Source organism: Pithys albifrons, chromosome 4 (assembly GCF_047495875.1).
Source record: "Pithys albifrons albifrons isolate INPA30051 chromosome 4, PitAlb_v1, whole genome shotgun sequence".
Lineage (NCBI taxonomy): Eukaryota > Metazoa > Chordata > Aves > Passeriformes > Thamnophilidae > Pithys > Pithys albifrons.
Genome location: NC_092461.1, coordinates 71,839,893 through 71,866,569, shown reverse-complemented (window position 1 = coordinate 71,866,569; position 26,677 = coordinate 71,839,893). Strand labels below are relative to the sequence as shown.

Genomic DNA, 26,677 nt, shown 5'->3' with positions numbered 1-26,677 from the left:
AGAATGTTCTGGCCTCTGGAAGATTTTCCATATTGAGTATGAGATACCATGGCTACACATACCTGTGGTCCTTATCCTGCAGGTCTTTTTCTGACCTGCATTTCCCATGTGGAAATCAGGATAGAGCTTAATTATGCCACTTGACAGGGGGACCAGACAGTGCTCACAAGACTCAATGTTGAAACCCTTTTTGTCATCCAAGGGTGACTCTTTGTTCTTTCTGGAAGTGCTATCCCTTTGCTGGCCCAGATGTGAAGAGTGGGAAGATTTCAATGCTCAAGGGGATTTTAAACCAGCCACAGGGTCTGGTTTTGTGGCTGCGCCTCTTCAGCTGGCACTTAATCATAAGACTATTAATCTTAACTTTGCCTTTGAGATCTGCCACCATGGGGTGATGCTCACTTGGTGTTGGAATACTGAGACACAGCAAAACAGCTGGCAAGAATGTTTCTGGGAAGAAAGAAAAAAAAATGGAGAACAAAACAAAAATATGAAGGCAGTATTCAATACTGAGTCTCCGTTTAGATGGAGGGTTTTTTTTAATCATCTCACCTGCAGTGTTCTCTGGCAGTGAAAAGACATTATCCTTCCAGAACAGGTGCAATGGAAGTGTGGTAATGGCCCAACCTCAGAGAATATGATGCAAGTGAGCATGAAGGCAAAGTGTTTGCTTGAAATTTTATCAGCCATTCATTCTGCTGCTTGAATCACTAATTTTCAATATTCTTTTGGTATATTTTCTAGCCTAGCACACTCTTTTTTCATGTTTGTCCCTACTCAAACAGTTGCAACTACTTTTGTTCTTCATGTGGACCTTGTTACCATTACGATGTTATTAAAACGCCACAGCTATTTGCATGCAACTGTATTACCTAACCAGAAGTAAGCCTACAAAATCATATAAGCACATATTTTGAAACAGACATGTGATTTTACCATATTTTTAAAATTGTTTGATGGCTGTTAGGCCTGAAAAAGGTAGTTTGGAAAAGTCTGTACTAATGACTGCTAGGTTGCAACAGTTGTGTTTAGCGTGTGTCCTTAAGCCGGATACCCTCTGACAGTGCAGAAGGAAACTACCTGGATGACTTCAAGAGGGTTTCTAAACTGACATGTGCTCTCCTGATCAGTCATAGCCAGACATTCAGGGTGCCTTATAAGGACCACCTGCCTTTTGAAGTGAAAAAAAGAGCGTGTGGGTTAGGAGGGTTTACATTTACAGATAGCTGGGATGGGTGGTACATATTTTGGTGCTCTCTATTGGGCAGACACTCTTGGGTTTATCAGGGCCTTGTATTTCTTCAGAACTGTTTTTTTGTAACCTTTACAGGGGAGACAAATAAAAACGACAGTCATGGAACAAGTTTAGGATAAGAAAAAGTGAAATCTGCTCGCATCTCAAGCCTTTTGTGCATAGTGTGTGGAGTTCATGAATTTAGGGATTTGTGTACTCATGTCTGTAGCCATACAAACATACGTCAACTGCTGTCATTACGCGATCAGTTGTGGTCATGGTCTGTGGCAGCAGAAGGTGTTATACGGAACACTCATGACAGGATGAGCTTGAATGCACGTAATGCTTAGCTGCATTTGATGATCAGCTTTTTGTTAGGCTATACCTTTACTGGCGTAGGGGTGAAAGGTGTGATGAACAGCCCTATCCCATGAGATAGCAGTTCTGCTATCTCACGGAGTACATGTTGGTGGGAGAGCAGAAGAGCTGAACAAACACAGACAGATTGTACCTTGGATTGACCTACAAGCCTTCAGCAAACTTCAGTTCAAGGGCTTCCAAGGGTAGATAGAGATTACATTTCTGCGCTTGGCAACATTTCTTTTAAAATGCACCTAGGCATGTTTTTATGGGAAAGACGATAATTTAGGTTCACTTTAAAATGAATGCTCCTGTAGTGGAATCAGGTGTTGAAATGACATTCTGTAATGCTGCTTGGCTCTGCATAGCTTGCTGCCCAAACAATATCTGGACGATTAAGCTGTGTTTAAATAAGATGCTTTGTAAGATTTTCAGCTCACATGGACATGTAACCACAATGTAGAAAACAAATATGAATGTTTTGGCAGATGCTGAAAGAGGGTGGTGGTGTAGGAATTTGGAGGACAACAATGATAAAGAATAAATGGAAAGACAAGTGATCTGAGGGTAAGGCTCTCTAAAGAAAAAGTAATAATTTCTCCCCAGCTTTAGGGCACTGGTGTTTTTGCTGTGTACATCAGTATCACAGGTGTAAGGCTGTGGAAGCCAAGTCCCCTGTTCATCCCATTCACCTTCTCAGGAGTCAGCCAGAGGGACTGCTAACAGTGTTAACCGAAGGCCAAAGACCCTCTCCTCTGAGACAGCAGCTCTGCTCTCTGGCAGGCATCCCAGGGGTGCTGCAAGGCAACAGGGTCTGCACAATTTCTCTGCCTCTTGGCCAGAGACAGTCAGGGTCATAGACGTGAATATTATCTTTGTGACGCTTGAAGCAAGCAAACAGATAATGTGTTTTTTTTTAAAGGAATGTTGCATGCAGTCGGTTGAATGTAAAAATGTCGTATCAGATCTTTCAAGAGCTTTTTCCCTTGAGGGAATGTTGCACCAGCTTACCCACCCTGCAGGGCAGAGGCAAGGCAGGGAAGGGAAGGGAGTGCACATGCATGTGCGTGTACTTCCATATGTCTGTGTATGCACATGCTAGCATCACAGGATGGCCTCTTTTCTCTTGATAAGTCCCTTGTGTCTTCTTTCTGATGTTAACTAAGCCAGGGAACTTCTCTTTTTTCCTCTATCATAGTCTGGGAATTGTGCCCTGGACATTTTTTCAGCTGAGCACATTTACATACAGGAAATCATCCCAAAGTCTCCTCTTGGAACAGTATTTGTACTAGACAGTTTTGCAGTGGTTTCAGGTACGCTTTGTTTCTTCTAACAAGTGATAAAGAGGAAAACATAGCAGAGAAGTAACTTTGTTTTAAAAACAGGTGTATAAATATGTGTCAAAATACAATATCCTAAATATATATATACTTGTAGAACTTAAAGCAAGACTAACCTAGTACTATTGCATTTAAATTTGTTTTTTCCTTGTCCTGCTTAGTGATGCAGTTCAGCGACAGAAGAATTTTTATTTAGGTCCGTCTTGAATTGCAGATGAAATGTGAAGTGCTCTGCTCCCTCACAGAGTGGCAGCACCAGGAGGAACAGTGCAGGAAGGACATAGTGGGGCAGCTGCAGACCAGGATGTGCTCCTTCGGAAAGGAGACAAAGAGAAGCGGGGCTTTGTCCTGACTGAACAAGAAGAGGAAACTCTTTAAAATAAAAAATGAAATAAATACATAAGCAATGATGGAGAGTCTTGCCACCAGAGTGGGAAAAGATGAAGAATTTCAGCTTATGTAGGTATGAATACCAGCTGGTACAAATGTGTTTCTTTTGCAGTTTAGAAGATGGTTTCTCATACCAGTGGTATTTCAGTAGTAGTGGGTGGAAAGGCAGGTAGTTTTGCTGGAGCTTGATTGTTTTGTCTTCGTTTTTCTCTCCTGGTTTTGCCTGCAATAGCTCAGGACTCAAGTCAAAAACGGGGGCCGTTTTGATCCTATGTACATTGTGCAAAGCCTGGGATATTGTGCAATGATACTGTATTTGCTGTTATTTTAGTGAAGGCGCAAACAGAATGAAAAGTATTGAAAAGAAGAACAAAAGAGATTATGATTCCCTCATAAGAAGTCAGTCAGCAGTCCTTCTTTAGGTTAATATTTCTTAGGTTGTCAAATTTGACTTCAAAGTCCCTACTTCCAAAACTCGATATGCAGCTTCCAAGCCTGAGAGTATGGATGCCACTCTTGGTTAAACAATGCAGGATATATTTAAGCCCCTGATTAACTTACAGTTGTTTGCTTGTAAAATGTGTGTGTAGGGAAGTTGTTTCACCCTTTATTGAATAAATATTTCTCTGTACAGGCAAATTTTGCTGTTGTTCTTGGAATGTCATTCTCACTTTAAACTTCAGCGTTTTTCACTTTGCCAGGGCCAAGATTTCTGTGATGGCACACCTTCTCCCTTCTGTCTCTCACACCGGTTTTCTCCAAAATCTGTGTTTTCACAGGTGTTTTCCCATAACTTCAAAGACTTTGTTTCTGCTCTCTTTGGCAGCGAGGTGCTGGGTGCAATAGTGAGAGATACCTATACTCTGAATGCTCCTCTCCCTTGGAAGTGGGTTGTCCAAGAACTGTCCCTTGATGTCTAATCATAAGTCAAAACCTCATTGCTGCCAGGACTCCCCAGGTTAACTCTTTCAAAAGTTATTGGTGGGCCTCTGTTTTGGCAGGTATATTTGCGTCAGGCTTGTAGAAGTTTTATTATGTTTATGATAGTGCTTCAAGCAATGACTGGTTTCAATTCTCTTCTCTTAGGTCCTGTAAGAAAATACGGATCTCATTCTTGTTTTGAAAAGGTTGTTCTTAGGTTTTATTTGTGTAATGAATGATATATCTGGGATTTCCCCTCTCCTTTTAACTTGGCTGATAGTTAGTTTTGGTGGATTAGTTTCATGCAACTGTATTCATATGACTCTGCAAAACAAAGAATTGTGGTAGGTAAACTTGGCTTATTGGGTTGGTAGATGTAGAAGTATTTTAAAGAAACAGAGAGGCAGAGTTGTATGTACTTCTTTTTTTAATAATACAAGCTTTCATCTTTCCACTGCACTTCTGTAACTTTTTTCTTCCTGAAGCACAAAAGACTGTTTCCTTCTAAAAATAAATATTCTTTGAAATGGAAAAGTAAACCTGTGTAGCCTCTGAAGTATAATAGGATCACAAAAAACACCAATCCCGAGGTCCATCCATGTTACTGCATTGTTGAATCTGCTCTGCTGAGTCACCAGGTCTCTTACATGAAATCTGAAAAAGAAATTCGTGCATGTAAGAATACTGTGATACAATATGAAAATTCTCCCAAACATGATCTGGTTGCTAAGTGTCATTGAAACTGTTCAGTAAAACAAAACAAACGAAGTTAAGCAATGACCTGCACACCACGTAAGATTTTGATATTAGAAGTTTTTGCTTGTTCTCTTCAATATATCTTTAAAGTAACGCGGTAATATTAAGATTGCTCTAGATTCAGAAAAGAAAAAGACAGTGTTAAGGGGAAAGTTGAATTTAAGTGTTATTTCATTAAGTGTTTTGACTATGAGAGAGCTATGCCACAGAATCCATCTGTGATGATTTAATGGAGAAGATATATAATATTGCAAAGAGGCAAAATGAAGCTTGGAAGATAATTCTTGTGAGGAGTAACTTCAGAGTACATATGTTATTGAGCCCTCTTTTCTAACCTGAAAATCAGAAAGGTATTTTGTTTATCACATACGATCAGTGTTTCTGTGGTAAGCTGAGACACTGAATTTCTTTCTTTGCACAGAAAGTTTCATTTAGGCTATGTCTACATCAGGGTGTTTCAGTAATGAAGTTTCCACTGTGGTCACTAAAATTGCTCTTTTCACTGACTGTCACGGGTGGATGCTGCAGGAAGAACTTTGCCTAAAACAGGTTTCTGTGGTACCTGACTGACGCACACTGCCTTTGCCTTTGTTACACATTTATCAATAGTAGCAGCAATTACAGTGAAAGAACAATTTTTGTCAGCTCAGTAAAGCTGAACTGGGCCACAGTGCAGGTAAACTTGCTCTACCACCTGCCTAAGGACCTGCAGAGCTCTGCAGGACAGCTCTCTGTGCTGGGGGTCCAGCCACTTCATCCAGCCACCAGGTCCACCCTGGTGCTGTTCATTGAGACCCCCAAGCTGCTGCCCATCTTCTTGCTTGAAGCAGAGTTTGACCAGCTCAAGAGGCATCCTCTGCTTTGTTGTTGTGCTCTGTGGCACTGAGCAAGCTTTCATTACCTTTAATGATTCCCCTTTGTGTTAAAAGAGAACTCAGAGCTACTGCTACTTTCAGCCACTCTCCCTGTACTGATAGCACTGGATTTGTCTTTATAAAACATGACCTCACCAGACCAGACCAGACTTTGATCTTACTTCATGTCCTGGCAAAGAAACAATATGAAATGCCCAGAAATGAGTACCAGAACAAGAGGAGTACAAGAACAAGTTCTTGGAAGCTTTTTAGTTTTTTAGTAATTGTGTTGGGTTTTTTTAAAACTAGATTTGATAATAACGTTCTTAAATAAAATCAAGCATATGCATATATTGGTCTGTCTTTTTGAATACCAGTTTGCTTAGGGGTACTTACTTGTTCTTGCCACTGTGCATGTGAAGGCACTTGTGAGTGTGTATACAACCATGGACTCGTAAAGAGCCTTTGCCAATAGCAAAAGTCAAATCTCTATGGAAGAAAAGGCTAATGTTCTTAATAATCTCTACAAAACATTGACCAATGTGTTTTAAAATAGCATTTATTTGTTAAAGTTTCTCCAATAACCCTCCAAACATGAACCAACCTATCAAGTAAACTGATCCTCCATACCTTGGTCAGAAATTCCTGAGTTCAAGTTCTTCACTCTAACACATGGCCCTCAGCTCTTTAAGTATGACATTGCAGAGTAGTTCTGGCCTGAGAAGCAGCTTCTCCTGATACCTCAGGAGCAGTGATGCTCTGTAACAGTGGCAGCATGGCAACACTCCTCGCCTTTCCCTCCACAGGCAGAGGAGTTGTTGGTGTGACTTGTTGCCTCAAATCTCCATTGTGTTATGGTGCCAACAAAGGAAATAAAGAATTGGACAGCTTCTGTACAACACAAGTCAGTGCAAGTTTCCTTCCTCTTCAAAGGCACACTGTCATCCTCCCAATCCCATGGACAGGGGAATATGTTCAACCTTTTAGTGCTCTGGAGCTAGGGCTGGAGGAAGAACTTAAGCTCTGTTACTAGAAAATGATGGGTAAATTTAAAGTGCACCTGTAAAATTAGGGACTCTGGATTGTTGATATCCAGGAATGTGCTTTTAGTGTTTTGGTAGCTTCATTAATATGTCAACTTAGTTTTCATCTAACAATCAGAAAAATACATGGAATGGTAAGACTGACAAGAAATGCGGTCAAAAACATCATGATGTCACTGTAGAAGTTCATGGTGCATTACTGGATTGGAATTTCAGTCTTGTGAATCAAAAATGTGTAGCAGAAGTGGAAAAATATCAGAGAAGAGTGACAAGAAGAGGCATGGAGCTGCTTCCCTATGAGAAATGACTGAGATGAGTAGGGCTGTCCACCTTGAGAAGGGAGTAGCTGGGAGAGGACACAATAAAGGTCTGTATTACAAAGTGCATTGGGAAGGATGATTGCTCACTGCCTCTTAAAAACAAGAAGCGGGGGGCAGCAATGTAACCACTAGGTGACAGATCAAAACAAATCTAAGGAAGTGGTTTCTTACATGCATGTAATTAGACTGTAGAGCACTGTGGATACTGCAGGATATTGTGGATGCTGTCAACGAAGGTACAGAAGTTCCTGGAAGAAAAGTTTACCAGAGGCTGTTCAATACAATATTACTTCTGCCTTAGGAAGTCCCTAAGCTAAAAGTTTTTAGAAGTTATCAGATAGTGTTCTGGAGAACTTTCAGTAGATGCTTGCTTTTCTTTTCAGTCTTCAAACGCTTTGTGTTTGCTGCTCTAAGCTAGAGTATGGGGTAGATGGGACCTCTGCTCTCACACCAGTATGGCCATTTTTGTTCTCTCCAACACTCACCACAAGTTTTAATATGATATCTCTGTGCAGTTTGCTCTCTTCTTTTTTTTTTTTTTTCACCTTTCAGAATCCCTCTGGTATGTCCCTGAACTTTATGGTGGCTCCCTCAGTCGTCTCAAACCCTACGTGCAGTTTAGCACTGGGAATAGAGGGAAGAAGTCATCTGAATAATGAGCTCGTGGCTAGTCAGACACAAGTTGATATACAGGGTAAACACACAGATGGGAATTCTTTCATAACATCTTGATTATGAAAAGATAACCATGATATTTATATCTCCCTAGTTACTTGTAACACCCTCATACTGGGGGGAGAAGTGGTTTTGGTTTGGTTTTTTTTGAGCAACTTTCTCATTTAGTGCTATGCAGTTTTTTGAACAATAATTGTTTTGTATCTGACTTACTAGTTAGGTGTTGAAAAAAATCTCAGCATTTTGGTTGTAGATTTTTAGCAAATTCTCTCAAAAGTATTACCCCAGTAAGCTCAAGAGATTGTTTCCATGCCAGTTTGTATGTAAGCACAGTCTGTGAGTGGAATTTTATGTTTGGTGATGCCAAAGGTTAAGCTCTGTCATGATAAATCAGGGCCCAGAATGCTAGAAATTTCAGGTGCTTTCTTCATATCCAAAATAAGTGGCTGGAGAGCTTTGAGAAACTTTCCAACTTTCCACTCCTGGTAAAGACTGGTATTAGAGTAATTTCCTGGAGGTGCTTTGATATCCATCTGTGCTTTCCTACATCAGAAGACCTGTACATCCCCTTCAATTAGCATATGGTGCAGCTCCCTGCAGAGGTGAGAGCACTGGGTGTGTGGTATAATAGTGCTTAATGTCAACCACAAGCTTTTTATAGCAGAGCTCTTCTTAAATGTGAAAATTTCCATACAACTTTTTTTCATGCTACAGTGTGTCATATTTCAAAAGGCAGCAGTATTGCAAGCTAGTGGTTAGTTTACATGATTACTTTGAAATTAGTAAAATGATATAGTGATAAAAGTGTTGGCTTTGTATACCATAATTTCTTGCTGGAGTGATTTCTTAGGTTTATAAGTATTTTTGTTGAACACTACAATATTATTTTGCAGGAAGAACTTATACTGCAACAGAGGAGATTTTTTTCATTACTTGTGTTGTTTTATGAATTTTCTTAATTAGTTTTTTACTTAGGGTTCAGTGACAAATAGTAACAGATTGGATTATAACAAATCTATACATTTAATAGCTATGTGTTCTTTGGTTTGTGTCTTCCATTCATGGAATGAGTCCTCAGACAAAGTATTTTTCCAGTAGGGGAACAAAACAAATATCTAGCTATTCTATTCATAAATAAAATGAATCATATTAAAAGTAGAAATTTTAGACATAGCTTGAGTAGCTTTTTGTTACATCTTCTTCAGAACTGCTATTCTGAGGTGCTAAAGCTACATTTCTTTGGAAATCTGACACAGTTGAGAATCGTGTATTTGACATATGCAACTCTTGACATTGATCTAGATAGTTAGTAGTACCATTTCTTCATAGAGAAAAGAGTACAATCAGCCTTGTGAACTTGTACCACCACAATAATCTGTTGCTTTGAATAAGATAATTTCAAAGAAAAGACATACCAGCTGATTTTTGTTTCTGTCTTTGAGGTTGGGGCATGGCAAGAAGTTTTGTATTGTGAAAGTATGAGCTCAGAATCACAGTGTCCATACAGACTGTTCAAGTGATGGTAAATGACGCTGATGGAGGCTCACACAAGTGGTGAGATTACTCACTCATGGATGAAAGTTCTGTGTTTGGGCAATCTCTGGGCATGGCAGAAGGCATATCTGTTCCAAATGGCTTTTTGATTTGGGCTATCTTCTGAGAAGATAGTTACTGCCCTTGAGTGGTAGGAGGGAAGAGATATGTCTACACTTGGTTGGGGTTTTTTGGGGTTTGTTTTTTATTATTATAATTAGCTGGATGGTCAGGCATTTCTTGGACATACTACAATTTTTCACAGATAGAAAATTGCAAATGGCACACAACCCCAAGCTAGAGGCAGCACAAGCAACTTTCTCCACACTGGGTAAAATAAGCAATTCCTGTATGTTGTTCCTATGGGGACATGATTCCTCATGCTTCTGGGCAGCAGTGTAAGGTTTCTGGCATGCTCTTATGCTCTATGGACTAGTGCTGTGCTACTTGGTGGGTGTTAAACCCTCTTTAAGCAGAAATCATTGTTCTGAGACTTGAAAATAACCTATTTCATAATTACTGTGCATGTTGTAGGTCACTGAAATGCTAAGAGTATTCAGTTAATGCAGTGTACTCTTCAAAAAAAATGCTCTAGGCCTTTTACGCAGGAAAAACAACCAACCAACAAAAAAAAAGCCAGAAAAACAAAAGCCTATTAAAATACACAAGGAGAGTGAACAAAAAAATATGTTCTCTAATTTAAAGTGATCCAGCGTCTTCTCAAGTTCATGAACCAGCACGACCGTTTGATGTCAGCAGAACTGAGCGGAAGTGTGTGGTCTGTGAGCTCGATGCTGCCACAGAGTCACAACACTGGCTGTGGATAGGCTGTGCAGGGCAGACCACTGAGCAAACCTGATCGCTGTTTGGCAGCAGGATTAAGACCCTGCCTCAAGCTGAAACATTGACCACTTTACCTTATGCCATACTGTATGTTCTGTAGTGTTTCATATCTCAAATGGTGACAGACAGTGATTAACATAGACAAGGACATCTCCTGCTTCCACTTGGCCAGAGAGCCATTTCATCATAGAAGGGAGGAAGAGAAAAAGCAAGCTACATTGTTGGACAGAGAAGCAAGCTGCTGCTGGAAAAGAAAAAAAAATAACATTATTGCCTCATTTTCCTTTAGCATGTGACCAGTTACGGCAATTGCTGATTGTCTACATACCAGGAAAAAAATGCCCTGTAGTATAAAGAGTTCCCATTCTCTACTTCAGGTCATTGCAAAGGTCTAAAGGCAGTTATTAAGGAAGTCAAGTACTAATCCAATTTTTAAATATACTTTGCTGAGCAAGAAAAAAAACCAAGAGAGTACAAGAGAGAGTTTCAGGGGATTTTATAATCTGTAGTGAGCTTTATTTTTTTCCATCATCTGTGTGATATACTGAATGAGATAATATCTTTCATTCTTTGAAAACAAGCTTTTAAAATATAATGAAGCAGATAGAAAAGAAGCAATTTAAGAGAGGTCACAGAAGATTTGCAATGCCCATTTTACACTTTATCTGTTAATAAGATGCTACACAGTGTATTCTGTATCCTAGAGAAGGGTTACTTCTGGCTGTACAGAATCTGCAGCTGGAACAGATCCAGAAAGGTAAGGCGGTCAGTTACTGTGTCTCAGGGGCAATACATGCAGGGCTTGGAGAAGTGATTTTTTTTTCTTCACTGTTCCAGCATGATGGGCTTTCTTTGCTCTGATCTGTACCGTTCAAGCAGACAAAAAGAATTCATGCGTCTCTAATGTGATTGCCTGTGTTGCAAAGAGAACAGTATGAACAATATACAGTGGCACTGCAGAGATTTCTGCCATGATGGCAGTCAAATTCCTGTCCCACAAGCTTGTTTTTGCTGAGCAATACAAGGAAGAATTTCTGGAAAAGACTTCATTCAGTTAATCCATATTATATTAATAATTCTATTTTTCATATTGAATAATATTTAAAATTTGTTAATAATATAAATAAGAAATACATGTATTCGGTATATTGTATGTAACATACAATTTATTCTAGATATGTGTATGCGTGTATATATTTAATACTTCCATTTAGCCATCCACGTCTACACAAAATAGTGATCTTATTACAAACTTTTTTTTATTTCTTTATTTTAAATTAGTTATTATTCCTATTTATTGCTAGTTCTTTTCATAGTGAGGAGTCTGTCCATTGAGAAATAGGGAAGATTTAAGGAGACCTAAGTGAATATTCCTCTGACCTAGCTGAAGAGTTACTGCTAAGTCTGTGGACACCTATGCAGGTCTAAAGCAGATGATTTCCTACAGAGAGTGTTTTTAGTGAACTAATTGTAGGTAAGAAATGGAGAACTTCTCCTGGAAGTGTATATATGTCCCATTTTTGTTTCATGGAAATGCCAAATAGTCATTAGTTTATGCTTTACCCTTTTAAAGATATGATGAAATAACAAATACTTTACCAAGAAAGCTCTTGGTGGCTGTAAAAGCACTCGAGTTATGGAGTGCATAGACATAGCAAAACCATGGTACACATAATTTGAGTATCAGTAAAACCTACCTGCCTTAAAAAGAGTAAAACAACTGATCACATATCTGCACAGGAAAATAAAAATAAAACCATAAACCTCAAAGTTTCTGCAAATTATTTGCTACTAACGTCAGTATTTTTTTTAGAGAATGAGATGATTTAGATCAAGCAAACATTCTTCTGACATTAGTGACGTAATTGTCTCGTGTTCAGAGAGACTTCCTGTTTACTTTTGGTCTGAACTCAGATGTCTCAAGAAAGTAGGTGCTAAAATTTTCATTACACATCTGCATTTAAAGACAACCCAAACTGTTCTGAGATCTCTATTAAACTTTATATACATTTTTGTTCTCTAGGAAAAAAAGGGGGGTAGTCACGGTTTAAAAATTTCATAAGATCAGATAGGTCCCAGTTTGCTGACCAAGCTAATTCCTCCATTTTAATCCTGTAATTCTGAAATTTATCAGACAATGTCAATTTGGCAGCCCTGTGAACTACTGTTATGCTCTTAATTGGGACCTTTGTTAGCAGATTCATGAACTACCGCTCTCTGAAATCTGGAGAGCTCACAGACAGCAGTAAGGATTCTTTGTGATGAAGTTCGGGATTTAGTTTTATGCTGTAATTTTCCATGAATTTTCTGTTTCAAATCATAACTTCTGTGAGTGTTCACTGTAGAAGTGATGCATTTTTTCCATAATTTTGTGTATGATTCATAGTTCTAAGTTGCAAGCTTAGTTTTAAATGTACAATTTTTTCCTAGAAGGCAGAAACCATCTTGCTTTATTTTCCTAATTATAAAATAACAGGAATTATAGTTAAAAATTTGTTGCAACTCTTCTTATGCTTTTGAAAATATGAACACATCAATCTCCTTTTAGCTGTCTGCTTTCTAAAGAATGAAGGAGCCTGTTATAAAACAGACCATGGTCAAGATCTTATATGGACTGAGATCAAAAATAAATATTTTTGAGTGTTCTGTTTAGTTTTGCTTTTTAACTCTGTATGGTTGCATTTTGATGGACAGTGTCATAGAAGTGGAAACTTGCTTCATCTTGGTAATATGACTGCTGAGCATTCTAGAGACTGAAGTTCTGAGATTGCTTCTGAACTCAGGTCAGCTCAGCTTTGCTGCCAAGGCAGGATGCCTTGTCTTACTCTCAGGTGATAAAGATCTAATAGTAGAAAAACACAGGCAGCAGTAAAGTCACCGAGTGGATTTTGGTCTGTTCTGATGGTCTGTAGAAAATGAGGTTACTGATTGTTTTTGTTAGCTGACTTCATTAGATTCGTATCCTGTGAATATAGAAAGTGTACTTCTAAAGGCACAACTGTGATATTAACATAAGAAAAAATCCCAACATTGACATGTGGTTTGGCATGAAATTATTGTGTGTTTAGAGATTCTGCAAGCATTACCTTAATCTACTAGGCAAGAACTTGCTGCATGTGGAGCTGTTTGGGAATTTACATTGGCACTAGAAACTAAAATTGGATCTTGGACAACACATTTATGACAGCAGCAAACACACAGGCAAGATAATATACGGCGTATCATAAGAAAAATATATTTTGCACTAGAAAAATAGAGAAGGGAGGAGCAGTTTGCCTCTGGCTGCAGTGAGAATGAATTTGGGTCAGTGGGAAGCACTTGCCAGAGAGGGATGTCCTGCAAGAGCCAGGCTGGGTCCAGCAGAGCCAGTGCTCTGAACTAACACAGAGCAGGCCTGTTAGTCTTCTGTTCATAGCTTTTACCTCAGTAACTGTATGCAGGAGTTCCTGGTGCTCTTGGTTCTGAGCTAACAACACAGGGACACCAAGCAGCGTTTGTGTGAAGCCAGACAGTGCTCAGTGGGCTTGGCAGCTTCCAGGTGTAAATTGTCCCTGGATGCAGTGGAGCTCCAATCACCCAGGGCTATGCCTGAGCTAAGAGGACTGATCCAAGCTGACTGTTTCTATGGGGTGGGTTATTTGCAATTTGGATAACACACCTCTGATATGCTTTAGTTTTAAGGATACTAAAAAAAGGGAGAGGAATACAATGCAACACATGTTTTAAAATAGTGCTTATCAGTAGTGTACCTTGTAATGGATTTGATGCCACTTAAATTATTTTTTTTCCAGGCAAAAATTGCTTCTCAGAAATGCAGATGTTCCTGTTATCATGAATACCTACTTTAGTCAGAAGGTGCTACTCAGTGAACACTCAGAAGCCAGAGAGAAGACATATGGTCCTGCAAAGATGCTTATCAGGAAGAATATTTTATCTTTGGCACAGACCTTCAGACTAGATGACCTTGATGATGAGTTACTCAAGGAATCTTCAGATAATCAGGTAAGCTCCGTTTGGTTTGCAATTTAGCACTTGGTAAGAAGTTGGTGAACAGATGTTTGGAAATAGTCAGAAAAACAAAAATTCTAAATTACCGACCTGTTTGGTTTCCCTTTTTGTTTAGCCAAGGCTGAATAATATGCAGTGTTTACTTTAATAATATTTTCTTAGTGGAGGCTTTTGGTCCGTTCACATGCTGAAACTGCTGTGAAGTTATTTTGCTGAAGTCTCACTAGTGTGCTAAATAGTAACAGTAGTTTGGTTTCTCATTGATTTTTCTTCTTTACAGCTGAATAGCTAACAAATAAAATCTGTTTCTTTATAACTCACTGAAGATATTATTTTAAACAAACATTCCATTTTCCCATTCCTATTTCTTAACTGGTTTCCTAATTGATCCTGTCCTTTCTTTAAAGCATCAATTGATAACATCATTCCCCTTTTCCAGCCCTTCAATTTGTTTTCTTTCCTGTTTTGACTTGATTTGTATTAAAATGACTACTGACTCTGCATTTCCCTACCTGTGTTTGTACAAGCTGAGATATTTTTAAGGGATTTGGTTTTTTAATAATCTGTGTCAACACTTTCTGAAAGTAAGGCTCTTGTAAAGGCTTTATACGGGCTACCCAAATCATTCTTAATATTTGACAAGTTTGGCCCTACAACTCTGAAGAATGGTGAATGTCAACACTTTGTGTTTTCCTTATATATAATTCCCATTATAGACTTGGGAATTAAAAAGTTACAAAAATCAAATCCTGATCTTCTTTCTTTCTTTAACTGTTAACTTGTAAAAAGCTTCAACCATAGTATTTGAAAACCAGAACATTTGTTTGTTGCTCTCATGGCTTCTAACAAACAAAACCACTAGACAAGTTTTTTTGCAACCTCTTTGTAGACAAAGAGTAATGTCATACCACAGTTTACTTTTAAATACTGTGAATTCTCCTTTTTTATTGGTGTATAATACTTATGGCACAGTCTGTGATACTCTGAAAAACCTTCTTGGCACTTGGCTTTTTATAAAAACAGGGTTCATTGTGAAAATACAAATTTGGCTCGTGCTGTGAGGGAGCCTATATGTATTGACCATTTTAGTCTATACTTGCATACAATTTTTACCAAGAGAGATCTAATTTAAAATTCAAATTGATGAAATTACACATTTAGATTAAGGTGAAATGTAGCATTCATAAAGTTTATTTTGAAAGTTTGGAAGATTTTATTAATAAAATATGTTTTGGAAGTAGTGAAACAGTAAAGTTTGTACTTTAAAGATTTTTACTTTTCATAAATCATCTAGTTCTTTTACAATCAAATACTTTCCACTGAAATGTGTAAATCTGATGACTAACTTACTGGTCTATAAAACTATACACTTGTTCATTTCCAATTTTATCTGAAAATCCAGAAGGATTTAAGATGGATTTTACTCTTCTTTTTTTTTTGGAAGAAGGAAGAGAACATCAAAGAACTAAAACCAAAACTCCCTTCAAAGGGAAGAATCATAAGGACTAATATCTGTTCTGTTTTCCTGTTGTTGTCACTCTCATCTCTCATGTAGTGAGTTAGCTCCAGAGCACCAGTTAAATAGAGGAGCACCCTGTGGATGCAAGTCTCTTGAGTGTCCATTAAAAAAACTCTATAAATACTGGCCACTAGTCTGTAAGTTACTTTAGGAGCAGTAAGTACTTTGAAACTGATTTTGCACTTTCAAATTTATTTTTCATCCTGAAGTTTTCCTCCCTAGCTCTACATAGTTTGAAGGTTCCCTGGAATGTCTCCGTTAATGGGTTTTCCTTCACCAGGTTGCTTACACTCCACAAATTCATAAAAATTGTGATTTAAAGCGGCATCCTGTAGCACTGCGTGCTGTTAATGACTCTCTGCTTGAAATGGTGGAAAGCCAGGGAGCAGTAGGATGGAGCGAAGCACAGGTACGAGTCGTTATCCAAAGGGTGTACTGTTTGCCTGCAAGACAAGGTTACAGAAGCCACGTTCAAGGAAACAAACCTCTTTGTGCAACGCCCGTCATGAATGCAGATCCACCAAATGTTAGGTGAGTAATAATATGCATAGGAATTTTTCAGTTGAGGCTGTGATATATGAGAAACCAAAGAGGAGAGTTTTCGGAAATGTCATTCTTAGTTGTCAGCTCACAGGGAATAAGCAATTCAACAAGGGCTGTTGATGGAAGTGGTGTAGGTGTAATAGGTATACTATGACATAGTAGTCCTGCCCAGAGAAGGGAAGGATCTGTCTGTAGTTTATGTCTTTAACAGATGCAGGAAGATTGAAAATGAATTAATGAGAAGTTACTTTAAAACCATTGATGAACATCTTATACTGTTCCTTGAGTTTCACAGAATAGCTGTTAAATCCCATTTGCCTGTTTCAGTCTCTGGTATGCTCTGCTGGTAACTTATCCTGTAGAATCATCTTTTGAAACAAAAGAGAAATACACAGAGAGTTAGAGAAATTAAAGGCTCCTCTAAAATGAGGATTTTATATAAATATCATTAGAGAAACACAGGTGTACAGTTCCATTGTGAAGTCTCCAAAAAAAGGTCCTCTTGTCTGCTGGAAGTCTGGAGGTCACAGCAGTTAAGATCCTCTGCGGTAAAAAGTGATGTATTGTCAAAAAGTGACACCAATGCAGAAATCCTACACCAGAAGCCATGGAGTGTACAACTTTTGACCAATGATTTTAACCTCTTCTGTTTTAGTCTTTGTGTCCTAATACTGGTCTGTTTAGAGTGTAGTGAATCGAGAATTGGATCTTGTTTTCCTAAGTACAAAAGATATGCCAGGCAGTTTTCCTTTCCAACCGGTACTGAACCATTGAATCATTTCTGTCTCCTTTTATTATCCTCAGGATTTGAGACAAAAGACTAATTTCAGTCTTTCCTAAAATGCAAGCTCAGTCATCACCCATAGGAAAGTCATTATAGACAGCCTTGTCCACAATATTTTTAAGAAGTTCCTTTACATATAATAGTTCTCTTAACTTGCATTATTTTTTAAAAAGTAATTGCTACATCTTGTTGTGTGAACTCATTGCTATGTATTTAATTCATTCTTGCTATAACAGATACATATATTTTTAAAAGTGAGAGAAAAAGTACTTTACTAGCCCCACATCAATCTGTGGGTTTGAGGACAGTATTCCTCCATGTAGGTTTTCTTCCAGAGGGCTACATTTGACCAAAAGTCAGAGCAGCTGGCAGACTGTTATTCAAGCTGATTTTTAACAGCATCAATTCTATCAGAGTTCAAATGATAATACTGTCTGTGTATTTTATTTCCAACTTTTAACCAAAAGTACACTTGTAATCACTCAATTTGAGGTAGTTAACCTGCTTGAGGCCCACACCCTTCACAGGAATGGGGTGAAAGAAAACAGAAATCTCAGATTGCACTTCTTATGTCAAACATGAAATAAAATAAAAGATGAAAGCCCATTGCTTCTGAGAACGTGATGTAGCTGGATATTCTCAGGTGCAGTTGTTGAGCTGGTCACTTAGAAGTTCCTCAAATTTTATAGATGTCTCAGCTCAGAAAATAGCTTGTTGTTGTTCGCAGCTATCAGACTGTTTTGGATCCTGAATTAAAAGATCAACCCACTTTCTCTTTTGCAAAGAAGAGAACGAACACTTCTTTTACAGATTGAAGAATGGCAAACACCTCATACTGCTTTATCAGCTGCTATTTCCATGGCTGATAAATATCCATGTGAGACTTTTCTCTGCTTCCAAAAATGTCTGTGTCTGTCACCTGATGGTGAGCAAAAGGGTCCATTGCCCTCTGGCACTCCTTTGAACCAACTGATGGTTTATTCTTTGGTAATTAAGAAGCCCTCTTTTTTTCTTTTTTTAAACTTCCTTCTGTAAAAATCTGCCATGGAAGCAAGGTTTGTACTTTATGAGGCAGGATGAGTTAGGTTATGCTTTGTTTCATAAACAAAAGTTTCTAATTAGATATCAAGGTAGATTAATTGATTAGTATTTTCAACAGGCTGTTTTAATCTATATTTTCTTTTGTAGCACTTTACAGTAACCTAAATGCTGTTGTCACAAGGAAACATACTAAACACTATAAGCTGAAAATAAGCATGAAACTAAATGTGGAGCAGGTCAAGTAATGCATTTGGTTCAAGGCAATAAGTTTCCAATAAGAGACTGGCAATTTGTAGCAGAAACCTCTATTTTGATTGGAAGGAAATGGATTCATTTAATTGGTTAAAACTAACACATGAGAAACACAGAAATTACAGTGCTGCCTGTAGGAATCTAGCTTTTATTGTTCATAAATACTCATATATAGAATACAGCCTTTAACTGATAAACAAATGGATGTGTCTAATGGATTTAAGTCTGTTTAGCTATAGAGCATTTCCAAAGGACACTGCAAAATCATTGCAGAGATTGAGAAGTTCTCTGGTTTCTGTTGTACGTAAATTTGTCCCACATTCCTGGTATTATTGTTGAATCATCTGCCTTTTTGCCCATAACTTACTGCTCTTGCAAATGGACTTTTCATACTGAAAGAGTTTCATGGGGAAAAAAACCAGAAGAAAATACGACTCTCTGTGACTGTCTGCCCATTTCCAGCATTCCTGACATACTCTTTGCTGCCTTTTCCCTCTGATGAGGGAGATACTTTTGCTAGTGACACAACACATATTTGTCTAAACACAACTATTCTGACTCTTTTTTAAAAAGTCCTGCCTTAGGAGGATCCCAAAGAGACTCATGTCAACCTGAGGAGCTCTCTGGCACTGAGGTGTCTGACTCACTGCATCGGCCTTGTACTTTGTGTTCCTGGGATAACGCAGTGTATAATTTGGATTTTACTCCTGCCAGGATGTGTTTGTTTTGAACAGGCCACGTGAGTCTAGTAAAAAATAGAGCTGGTCAGTTTTGTGCCTTAAAGGACAGGGCTGGATGTGTGGTAGTCAATGTAACAAAAATAGTTGCATTTTTAGGACTATCAGGCAGTTAAACTGGTCAGAGCACTCAGAAGATTTGGGTGAGGAGGCTGGACAGAAAAGGGTGTTGGCAAGAAGGAAAAGCTAACCCATGCTGCTACAAAACAATGCTAGCTATAGCTGTGAATTCACATTTTACAACCTATCTCTGATTAGATATATTTTTCATTCACTTATCTGGGCATATTTTGATATATCTCCTACCTGAATATTAGCACTTCAGCCTGCTATAACTTTCTATTCCAAGAGCAAAAGCAAGACAGTACATTTACTTTAAAAATTAGTGTGATTTGTATCTATGCACTAGTCATTGATAGTTCTTTCGGGTTTGCTCTTTATTTTGTTTTCCATTTGCCAGATCATAGACCAGGGGAAAGGTCTGCCACCATGTAAGCAGGACCCTTGGGGAGCAAAATATTTAGAAAAGCTGAGAATTTGTTTGAGTGGCTGGAAGAAATAGAAATGAGGAAAATCACCTTTCTCCTTCTGAGCAGGCCCCCAGGACCATGATAATCAGTTGCTGTAATTGATTGTCATCTAGCAAGTTGTTGCAAGTTTTTGAGAAGCCTGTTCATATGTAATGCTGCGTAAAACAATTTTATTGGCAAGTGATAATCCTGTGAAAATAATTCATTCCAAAATTGGGTTTCCTTTTCTCCGCTCTTTTTCTTCATCTGTTGATCTTTGCTGTTTATCTTAAAGCAGATATAGTCATTGGGTTAACCTGTCTGGCAGCATGCACAACTAAAAGTTGTGTCACATGCAGCAACTAGCATTCCAAGTAGATGGACTAATATATTGAAAAGTTGTCCTTCTGGTATGGAAAACTTACCTTAAATTCTATAAAGCTTATTGAAATAAACAACAACCAAAAACCCCCTTTGGAGGTCGTCTTATTTGAAAAGAGCCCAGATTGGAAAGGACTGTCATGAAAGATCCATGTTCACAGATGCTAACATCTGTCAGAATGTTTTTTGTGGCTGACTTAAATCTGTTTACAGCATTCCATTTGGGATTTTTTGTGTTTTTTCTTCCAGAAAACATTTTAAATTGAATGATCATAAATGCAAGTTTTAAAAATTACATTATGTTTCTGGGATGCAATTTTTCAAGTGGAAAATAAACAGGAAATAAGTAACCGAAAAGCAGTGGAGAGTACTCCATAAACGAAAAAGTTTCTCTGATTTCCCCTTTTCAGATCCTTCTCTGTGAAGATATGTGCTCATAATATTCTTGGAAAGTAGTCTAACTGCTACTCGACAGACTTGTAATAGTTCTCCTAATAGCTGTGGTTCAAGGTCTAGTAACTGGTTTCTGCTTTGAAGTCTCTATCTTTTTTTTCCCCCTTTTTATTCACATTAAAGACTCTCTGACACTTGGATTATTCCCTTTTGCCTCTACCCTGTATTATTTGTAATTCTCAAACTGGAGCCACCAAAACCAAGAGTAAGAACACAAGACTGTTGTATCACACTGTCCAGCTGAGACTTTAAATTGTATTGTATAGTTAACACTGTATCTTCCCCATGTTGTTGCCCAGATAGATATGAAAGTCTATTTTCCCTGCTGCTGATGCTGCAGAGGGATAGTTGGAACTTGGGCTTCTTCCAGTGCCACTGTAGTACAACAATTTGTTAAGCTGACATTACCGTTTATTTTTCAGTGCTAAATATTTACATAATCTTATTCTGTCCAAGGGCAAGGTGAAAGCACTGTTATCTGATATACTCTGTGCAAACAAAAAAAAAGGACCCCTCAATGTACACTGCTGTTTTTTGGCTCTGCACTGGGAATAGGCAGTTAAAAAATTTGCTGTTGCTCTAAAGTGTCAGGCTGGCGATAAAAACTGTTGAGGCTCAAGAAAATGATAGCCAGTATAGACCACAAGTTTACAGGGATTCAGTCTCTTTGAAATGCAAATGGACAGGAACAGGAGCCAACAGAAACCAACTGGCCAAAACTCTGTGCAGGCTCCTGTGTGTGTCTAACAAAAAGGAGACACTGGTTACTTATATTTCCTCAATACTCAAGTGCACGGACTGATCAGTAAAACACCCACATGTTCACAGAAGACAGTTGCACACACACCCAAGACTTTTTTTGGTCAAGAAGGAGTAGCAGCTCTACTAACTGATGTATTCCCCATGCCAGAGAAATTGCAGAGATATATAAATAGCACAGAGAGACAGAGATGGATAAGTGGTATAGGAGCATCATTATGTAGATTGTGTATTCCCCACCACTTACCTGGTAAATACATCATTTCACACCTCCCACATCTGATGATTGTGTGCAGGGCTTTAGAGATTGTCTTCTCTGAGGAGCTTTGTTTTATTTGCACTGTTTGCTGTATCTTCATATTTTGTTGGGGTTTTTTTTAATGAAGCTTTGTTGCACCTGAACACCTCATTTCTCACTGCTGTTTGCTTTATGGCTGTATCCCCCAGCTGGTTGTTTTCAAGACATTGTATAAATGGGGAGAGTGGGAAGAGTGAGGTGGTTCCCTCGTATATCCTACACTAGAAACCAGTCTAGGGAAAAGAAAGGAAACAATTTGAAAAGGTAATTTTCCAGCCCTACAGCCACAATCAAGGTATGTGCTGTTGTACATTGTCTGGTTTAAACCAGAAATAGTAATTTTCCAGCACCTATTATTTTTCAAGAATTAATCTAAGATGTCCTACAAAAAAGGTATGGAATCTTATCCTTGGTTTTGGCCTTTCTTCCCCTTGAATTTTTGTATCTCTGAGAGTTATGTGGTTGAGCAGAAATTTTCTGTATATGATTTACACCTCTGCATTTAACTGACTACACGACATCAGTCCTGATCTAGAGGCAGTTGTGCTGTAACTCTCCAAAACTTTTGTAAAAGTCAGATTGCATCTCTGGAATTTGTTTTCCTTCTGCCATTGTACCAAAGGCAAGGACCATCAGCAGTGATAAATGTTATAAATACCTGGATGGACTCATGATGAGTTAACAGTTGAAAGAGAAATATAACCACCCAAATATTGCATGTAATTTCTGTGCAACTTGAACAGATAAACAGTCTTTGTATGGGTGGCCTTAAATGTCTGCATAGGCAATTGATGTGTGCAGAAACATCAGCACGGATTTTATATAACAGTTTTCCATAAGGGAAGATTCTCAGAAATAACTTTCTATTGTCAGCCTTCTAAGAGCTTCTACAGGGATATAAAAAAATCAGTACTCCGTAGAAAGGTGTTACAAACATACTCTTTTGGGAAGAAGGAGGTCTTATGTCCCAAAGAATCAGAACACACAGGCCTGTGCGGCTTTAAAATTATGCACACACTTTACTAGTTAGACAAGACAGACTTTGAAAGAGACAATATAGCTGAAACATAGGCCTCAACATCTTTATTTCAAACTTTGTTTTATAAAATGCAAAAGACTAAGATGCAGCAAACAAAGCTCCTCAGAGAAGACAATTAGCTTTTAATAAGCTTTGGAGTTTAAAATTAGTATGTAACTTACAAATGTAACAAAGTTATCTTACTTTCATGTGCCAGTCCTAACTGGTGGCAGTGTCTGCTGGTTTTGTTCCATTTCTCACAGCCAAAAGCAGTCAGCAGCATCACACTGGGTAGGAATCTGCTACAGGCTGTGCTGAGATCCTCAAACTCATTTCAATTAATTCCTCAACACCCTCTGGCTAAAGGGGATTTCACAGGGTTTGGAGAAGAACAGTCTTCGAATGAGAAAAGTGATGAGCAACGACCTGGGTTGAACTTACTGTATATTACACTTCACAATGCAAGGATTTGAGTGGGTTGGCAGTTAAGAGAGATTTAGTTATTTTTGTAATGTTAATCCTACAGTGAGAAAAAAGAAAAGGATTTGCCTCGTGCATACATATGTTCAAAATGGTTTTGTAACTTCATGAATTCAGATACTCAATTTGAAGTGTATGTTTGACTGCAGTGTGAAGTGCTCTGGACAACATGCTTTACAATTGCCTAAGGCTGGGCCTGAATGCAAAATAATTCACAGAAGTTTCATATTTCACAGACTGAGAGAGTTGGGGTTGTTTCCCCAGAGCCTTCTCTTCCCCAGACTGGACCTTAGAGCAGCCCTCCAGTACCTAAAGGGGGCCTGCAAGAGAGCTGGAGAGAGACTTTTTACAAGGGTGTGTTATGATGGGACAAGAGGGAATGAACTTAAATTGAAGGAGGGTAGGTTTTGATTAGATATTAGGCAGAAATTCTTTACTGTAAGAGTGGTGAGGCAGTGGAGCAGATTGCCCAGAGAAGTTGTGGAAGTGTTCAAGACCCAGCTGGATGGGGGTCTGAGCAACCTGTTCTAGTGGAAAGTGTTCCTGCCCATGGCAGGGGCTTGGAATGAGGAGATCTTTAAGGTCTCTTCCAACCCTAACCACCCTAGGATTCTATTATTAAATGGACCAAGAATGATGTCATGAAATTGCAGAGTGTAATTTTGGTCATATTTGTGTTGTGAGCTCTGTTTCATTGAATATCACATGATAACACGATCTTGTTATTTGCTATTTTGTCTTCATCTCTACAGAATCATCAGCCTTACCCAGGAAGATGGCTTTAAGGCAATTATTATAGAAGTACGTAATCATTTCATATTTCTCAGTAGTTGCCCAACTGTTCTAGACCAAGCCACATGCTTAGGAATGTCTGCCTGGCAGGTGGGATGTGGTCCCCGCCACAACTAGGAAGTTGAGTCCTAATTCACTACATGCTACAGGACCTTCACCATCAAGGACATGTTCACTTCTGTTTGTAAGGGAACAGGAGAACTGCTAGGAATGCAATATTAGTGAGGTGGAGTAAGAGATTGCACTGGAGTCCCAGCCTCACAGAGGCGGAAAGTTTGGCTGGGATCATGGAAGTAGAGTCCTAGATATGGAAGTGTGCGGTAGGTTGTGGGAGGTGGAAGTAATGTGTGGAGCTGAGGGTCTCATATGAGGACTATGAGAGTGGTCATAAGGTATTAAAATACCATTTTGTGCAAATTACCTTTCTGTCAGCCCATTATTTTCTCTTAAGCCTACATTGTTACTGCTGTGGATTTCCTCCTTGGGGCAGCAGCTTTCCCCACTACTGAAGTCAAGTATGATCTGGTCATGACAACTACAAATGTTCTCATCTTTGTCCTATAACAATAGGATTATGCATTTTCTCCACTGCCTCTGAACAAATGCCAAAATTTGTAAATTCTGTTTGAAATGAGGAAAAATGTGCAAGGAAATGGATTTGATTGGAATAAGTAATGTCACATCCTCAATATGGAGCTATAAATTAAATGACCATAGTAACATAATGCAAGTGGGAAGTGGAAGAGCATGTTAGCAAAGACACTCAATATGTAATCTCTGCAAAAGTGTTTTTAATTTCTTTATTTAATTTAATGGTAAGTGGATATTTCCTTTCCAAGGGAGCAGAAAACTGCCAAAACTTTCTTGCTGCAGCCTGGGCTGTTTAGTCATGATTAAAAATATCTGTGATAGGAGCTCATCTGTACCTTGATGCTTCTGTGTATCTGAGTAATCATTCATATTTGGACTGCCAGGGTTTGGGGGAGAATTGCAACAACAACATCCTGAGAAAACAGGTATTTGAAGCAGATGCATCAACAGTCAGGAAAATCAGTGTCTCTCAGGCTGTTTACATTTCATCAGTGCACACGGGGAAGGACTCTACTAAGGTCGTGAATTTTTAAGAAATTAGTTGGAAATCAGGTTATGTGTACTGAGGAGAAAGGGGAGAAATCAAAGAAAAAGGTGTGACATCCAGTTTAGAGGTTGCAACTTTAGCAAATGAACAAACTGCAATTGGATAATTACTTTTTAAATGCTTGCAAGGGTTACACCTTGTTGGATAACATCTGCATGCTAGATTTAGGAAACTCCTGCATAGACAAGTAGGTTCTATACTATGATTTGTTTGATTCCCACTGAATACATTGCAGCTGGATTTGGCACGCCTGGTTGTAGTTGCTGTTTGGGTAGTGCAAATCAGAGGAAATTAAAAAGTTCTGCGTTGGACAAAATCATGAGAAGGAGGAATCATAATATTTGGAAATAAGATACCTTTTTATTAGTAAATGTACTTTTGAGTGTTTCTAAACTTTTTCGGTGAAGAATCCTGAATTTCCCCATCAACCCTGTATAAATGGATTTCCCTTATAAAAATGAAAATTAAAAAAAAAAAAAAAACAAAGGTTAGGTATGATTCTTAGCTACCAGTTCAGAATTGTGATTAGCCTAGCACAGTGGACAGCAAGCCAGCGTGCCTGGTGTCCCTGCAAAGCCCTGAAGGGTCTGTCTCTGAGGTCATCTGCTTGAAATCCATAGAAGCAGACAGTGGCAAAGCAACTGTTTTCACGATAAACCTATCTGTTTTAAAAGAGCAGATAAACAGTCCAATAGCCAAAGAATAATGAAGATTTTGTATGTGTGCAGCGTGGATGCATAAAAATTGCTGCTTCTTGTAGCACTTCATTATCTTGATGTTTTGGTCTGGATTTGCAACCCTGAGTTGCATGCATGGAGGAGAAGTACATGCTTTTTTGCTTTTCTGTATATGAAATGGATATATCCAAGTATCTTTCTTTTTTTCTGCAGTTTCATTTTATATTTGGCATAATAAAATGTAAGTGCTGTAGTAAGTTTCAAGAGCATTCAGAACTCTCAGGTGTCGTTTCTCTGCTCCGTGTATGTCATGCCTGCGTTATTTATTATAACTGAATCTGTAGCAGCAAAGCAAAGTAATATTATAACAAAACACAGGAATATATTGTAAGAGTCGGGCTGCCTTCAGCATCAGTGCACACTGACATTTTTCTGCCTGTAGGTCAGTCCCTTTTTTAATAGATATTTCCTCCCTTTAGCCGAGCCATCAGCAGGAGCACAGGGCTCGGGGTTGCGTGAGGGTGTGCTGGGCAAGCGTGGCGCAGCACGTGGTTTGTCTCTCCCCCTGCGTCCCCCATGCTCAGTTTGTCTCTGCACACGCTGTTCAGTAAACAAACTTCGGAGAACCAGAGCAGGCTGGTTCAGAGCAGCCAGTTCATTCACACAGACCTCTCGGAAAGTGATGCCTTTGCGCAGCCCTGACGTACGGGCTGAGGGAAGTGGAGAAGTTAGTATTTATGTTTTCATTAATGCTTTTTATAGCTGCGAGCCAGCTGTAGCTAGTTAGCATTAGCCTAGGACATCTCTTAGCGTGCAGACCTCTTACGCAGTATAAAGGGCTTCTGATGGAAACAGAGTTGTTACTCATGGTACGGCTGTGTATTTACATGAAGGCTGTTTGTGCTGTCATAGGATATATATTAGAACAGCGTGCACCTTTTTAATGAACAAATTTTCCAGGATTCGAGAGGATTTTGTGTAAAAATGCTTTGGTGTATCAAATTATGAGATTTCCATAT

At 38.7% G+C, this 26,677-nt stretch overlaps 1 protein-coding gene across 1 annotated transcript in view; it reads left to right on the top strand.

Moving 5' to 3' along the window:
- The window catches only part of SPIDR (scaffold protein involved in DNA repair), a 198,574-nt gene that overhangs the window by 113,843 nt on the left and 58,054 nt on the right, over nt 1-26,677 (top strand). The window contains exons 9-10 of the mRNA XM_071554566.1: nt 14,061-14,271; nt 16,077-16,327. Coding sequence (XP_071410667.1) covers nt 14,061-14,271; nt 16,077-16,327 — 462 coding nt within the window. The remainder of the gene's footprint in view (nt 1-14,060; nt 14,272-16,076; nt 16,328-26,677) is intronic.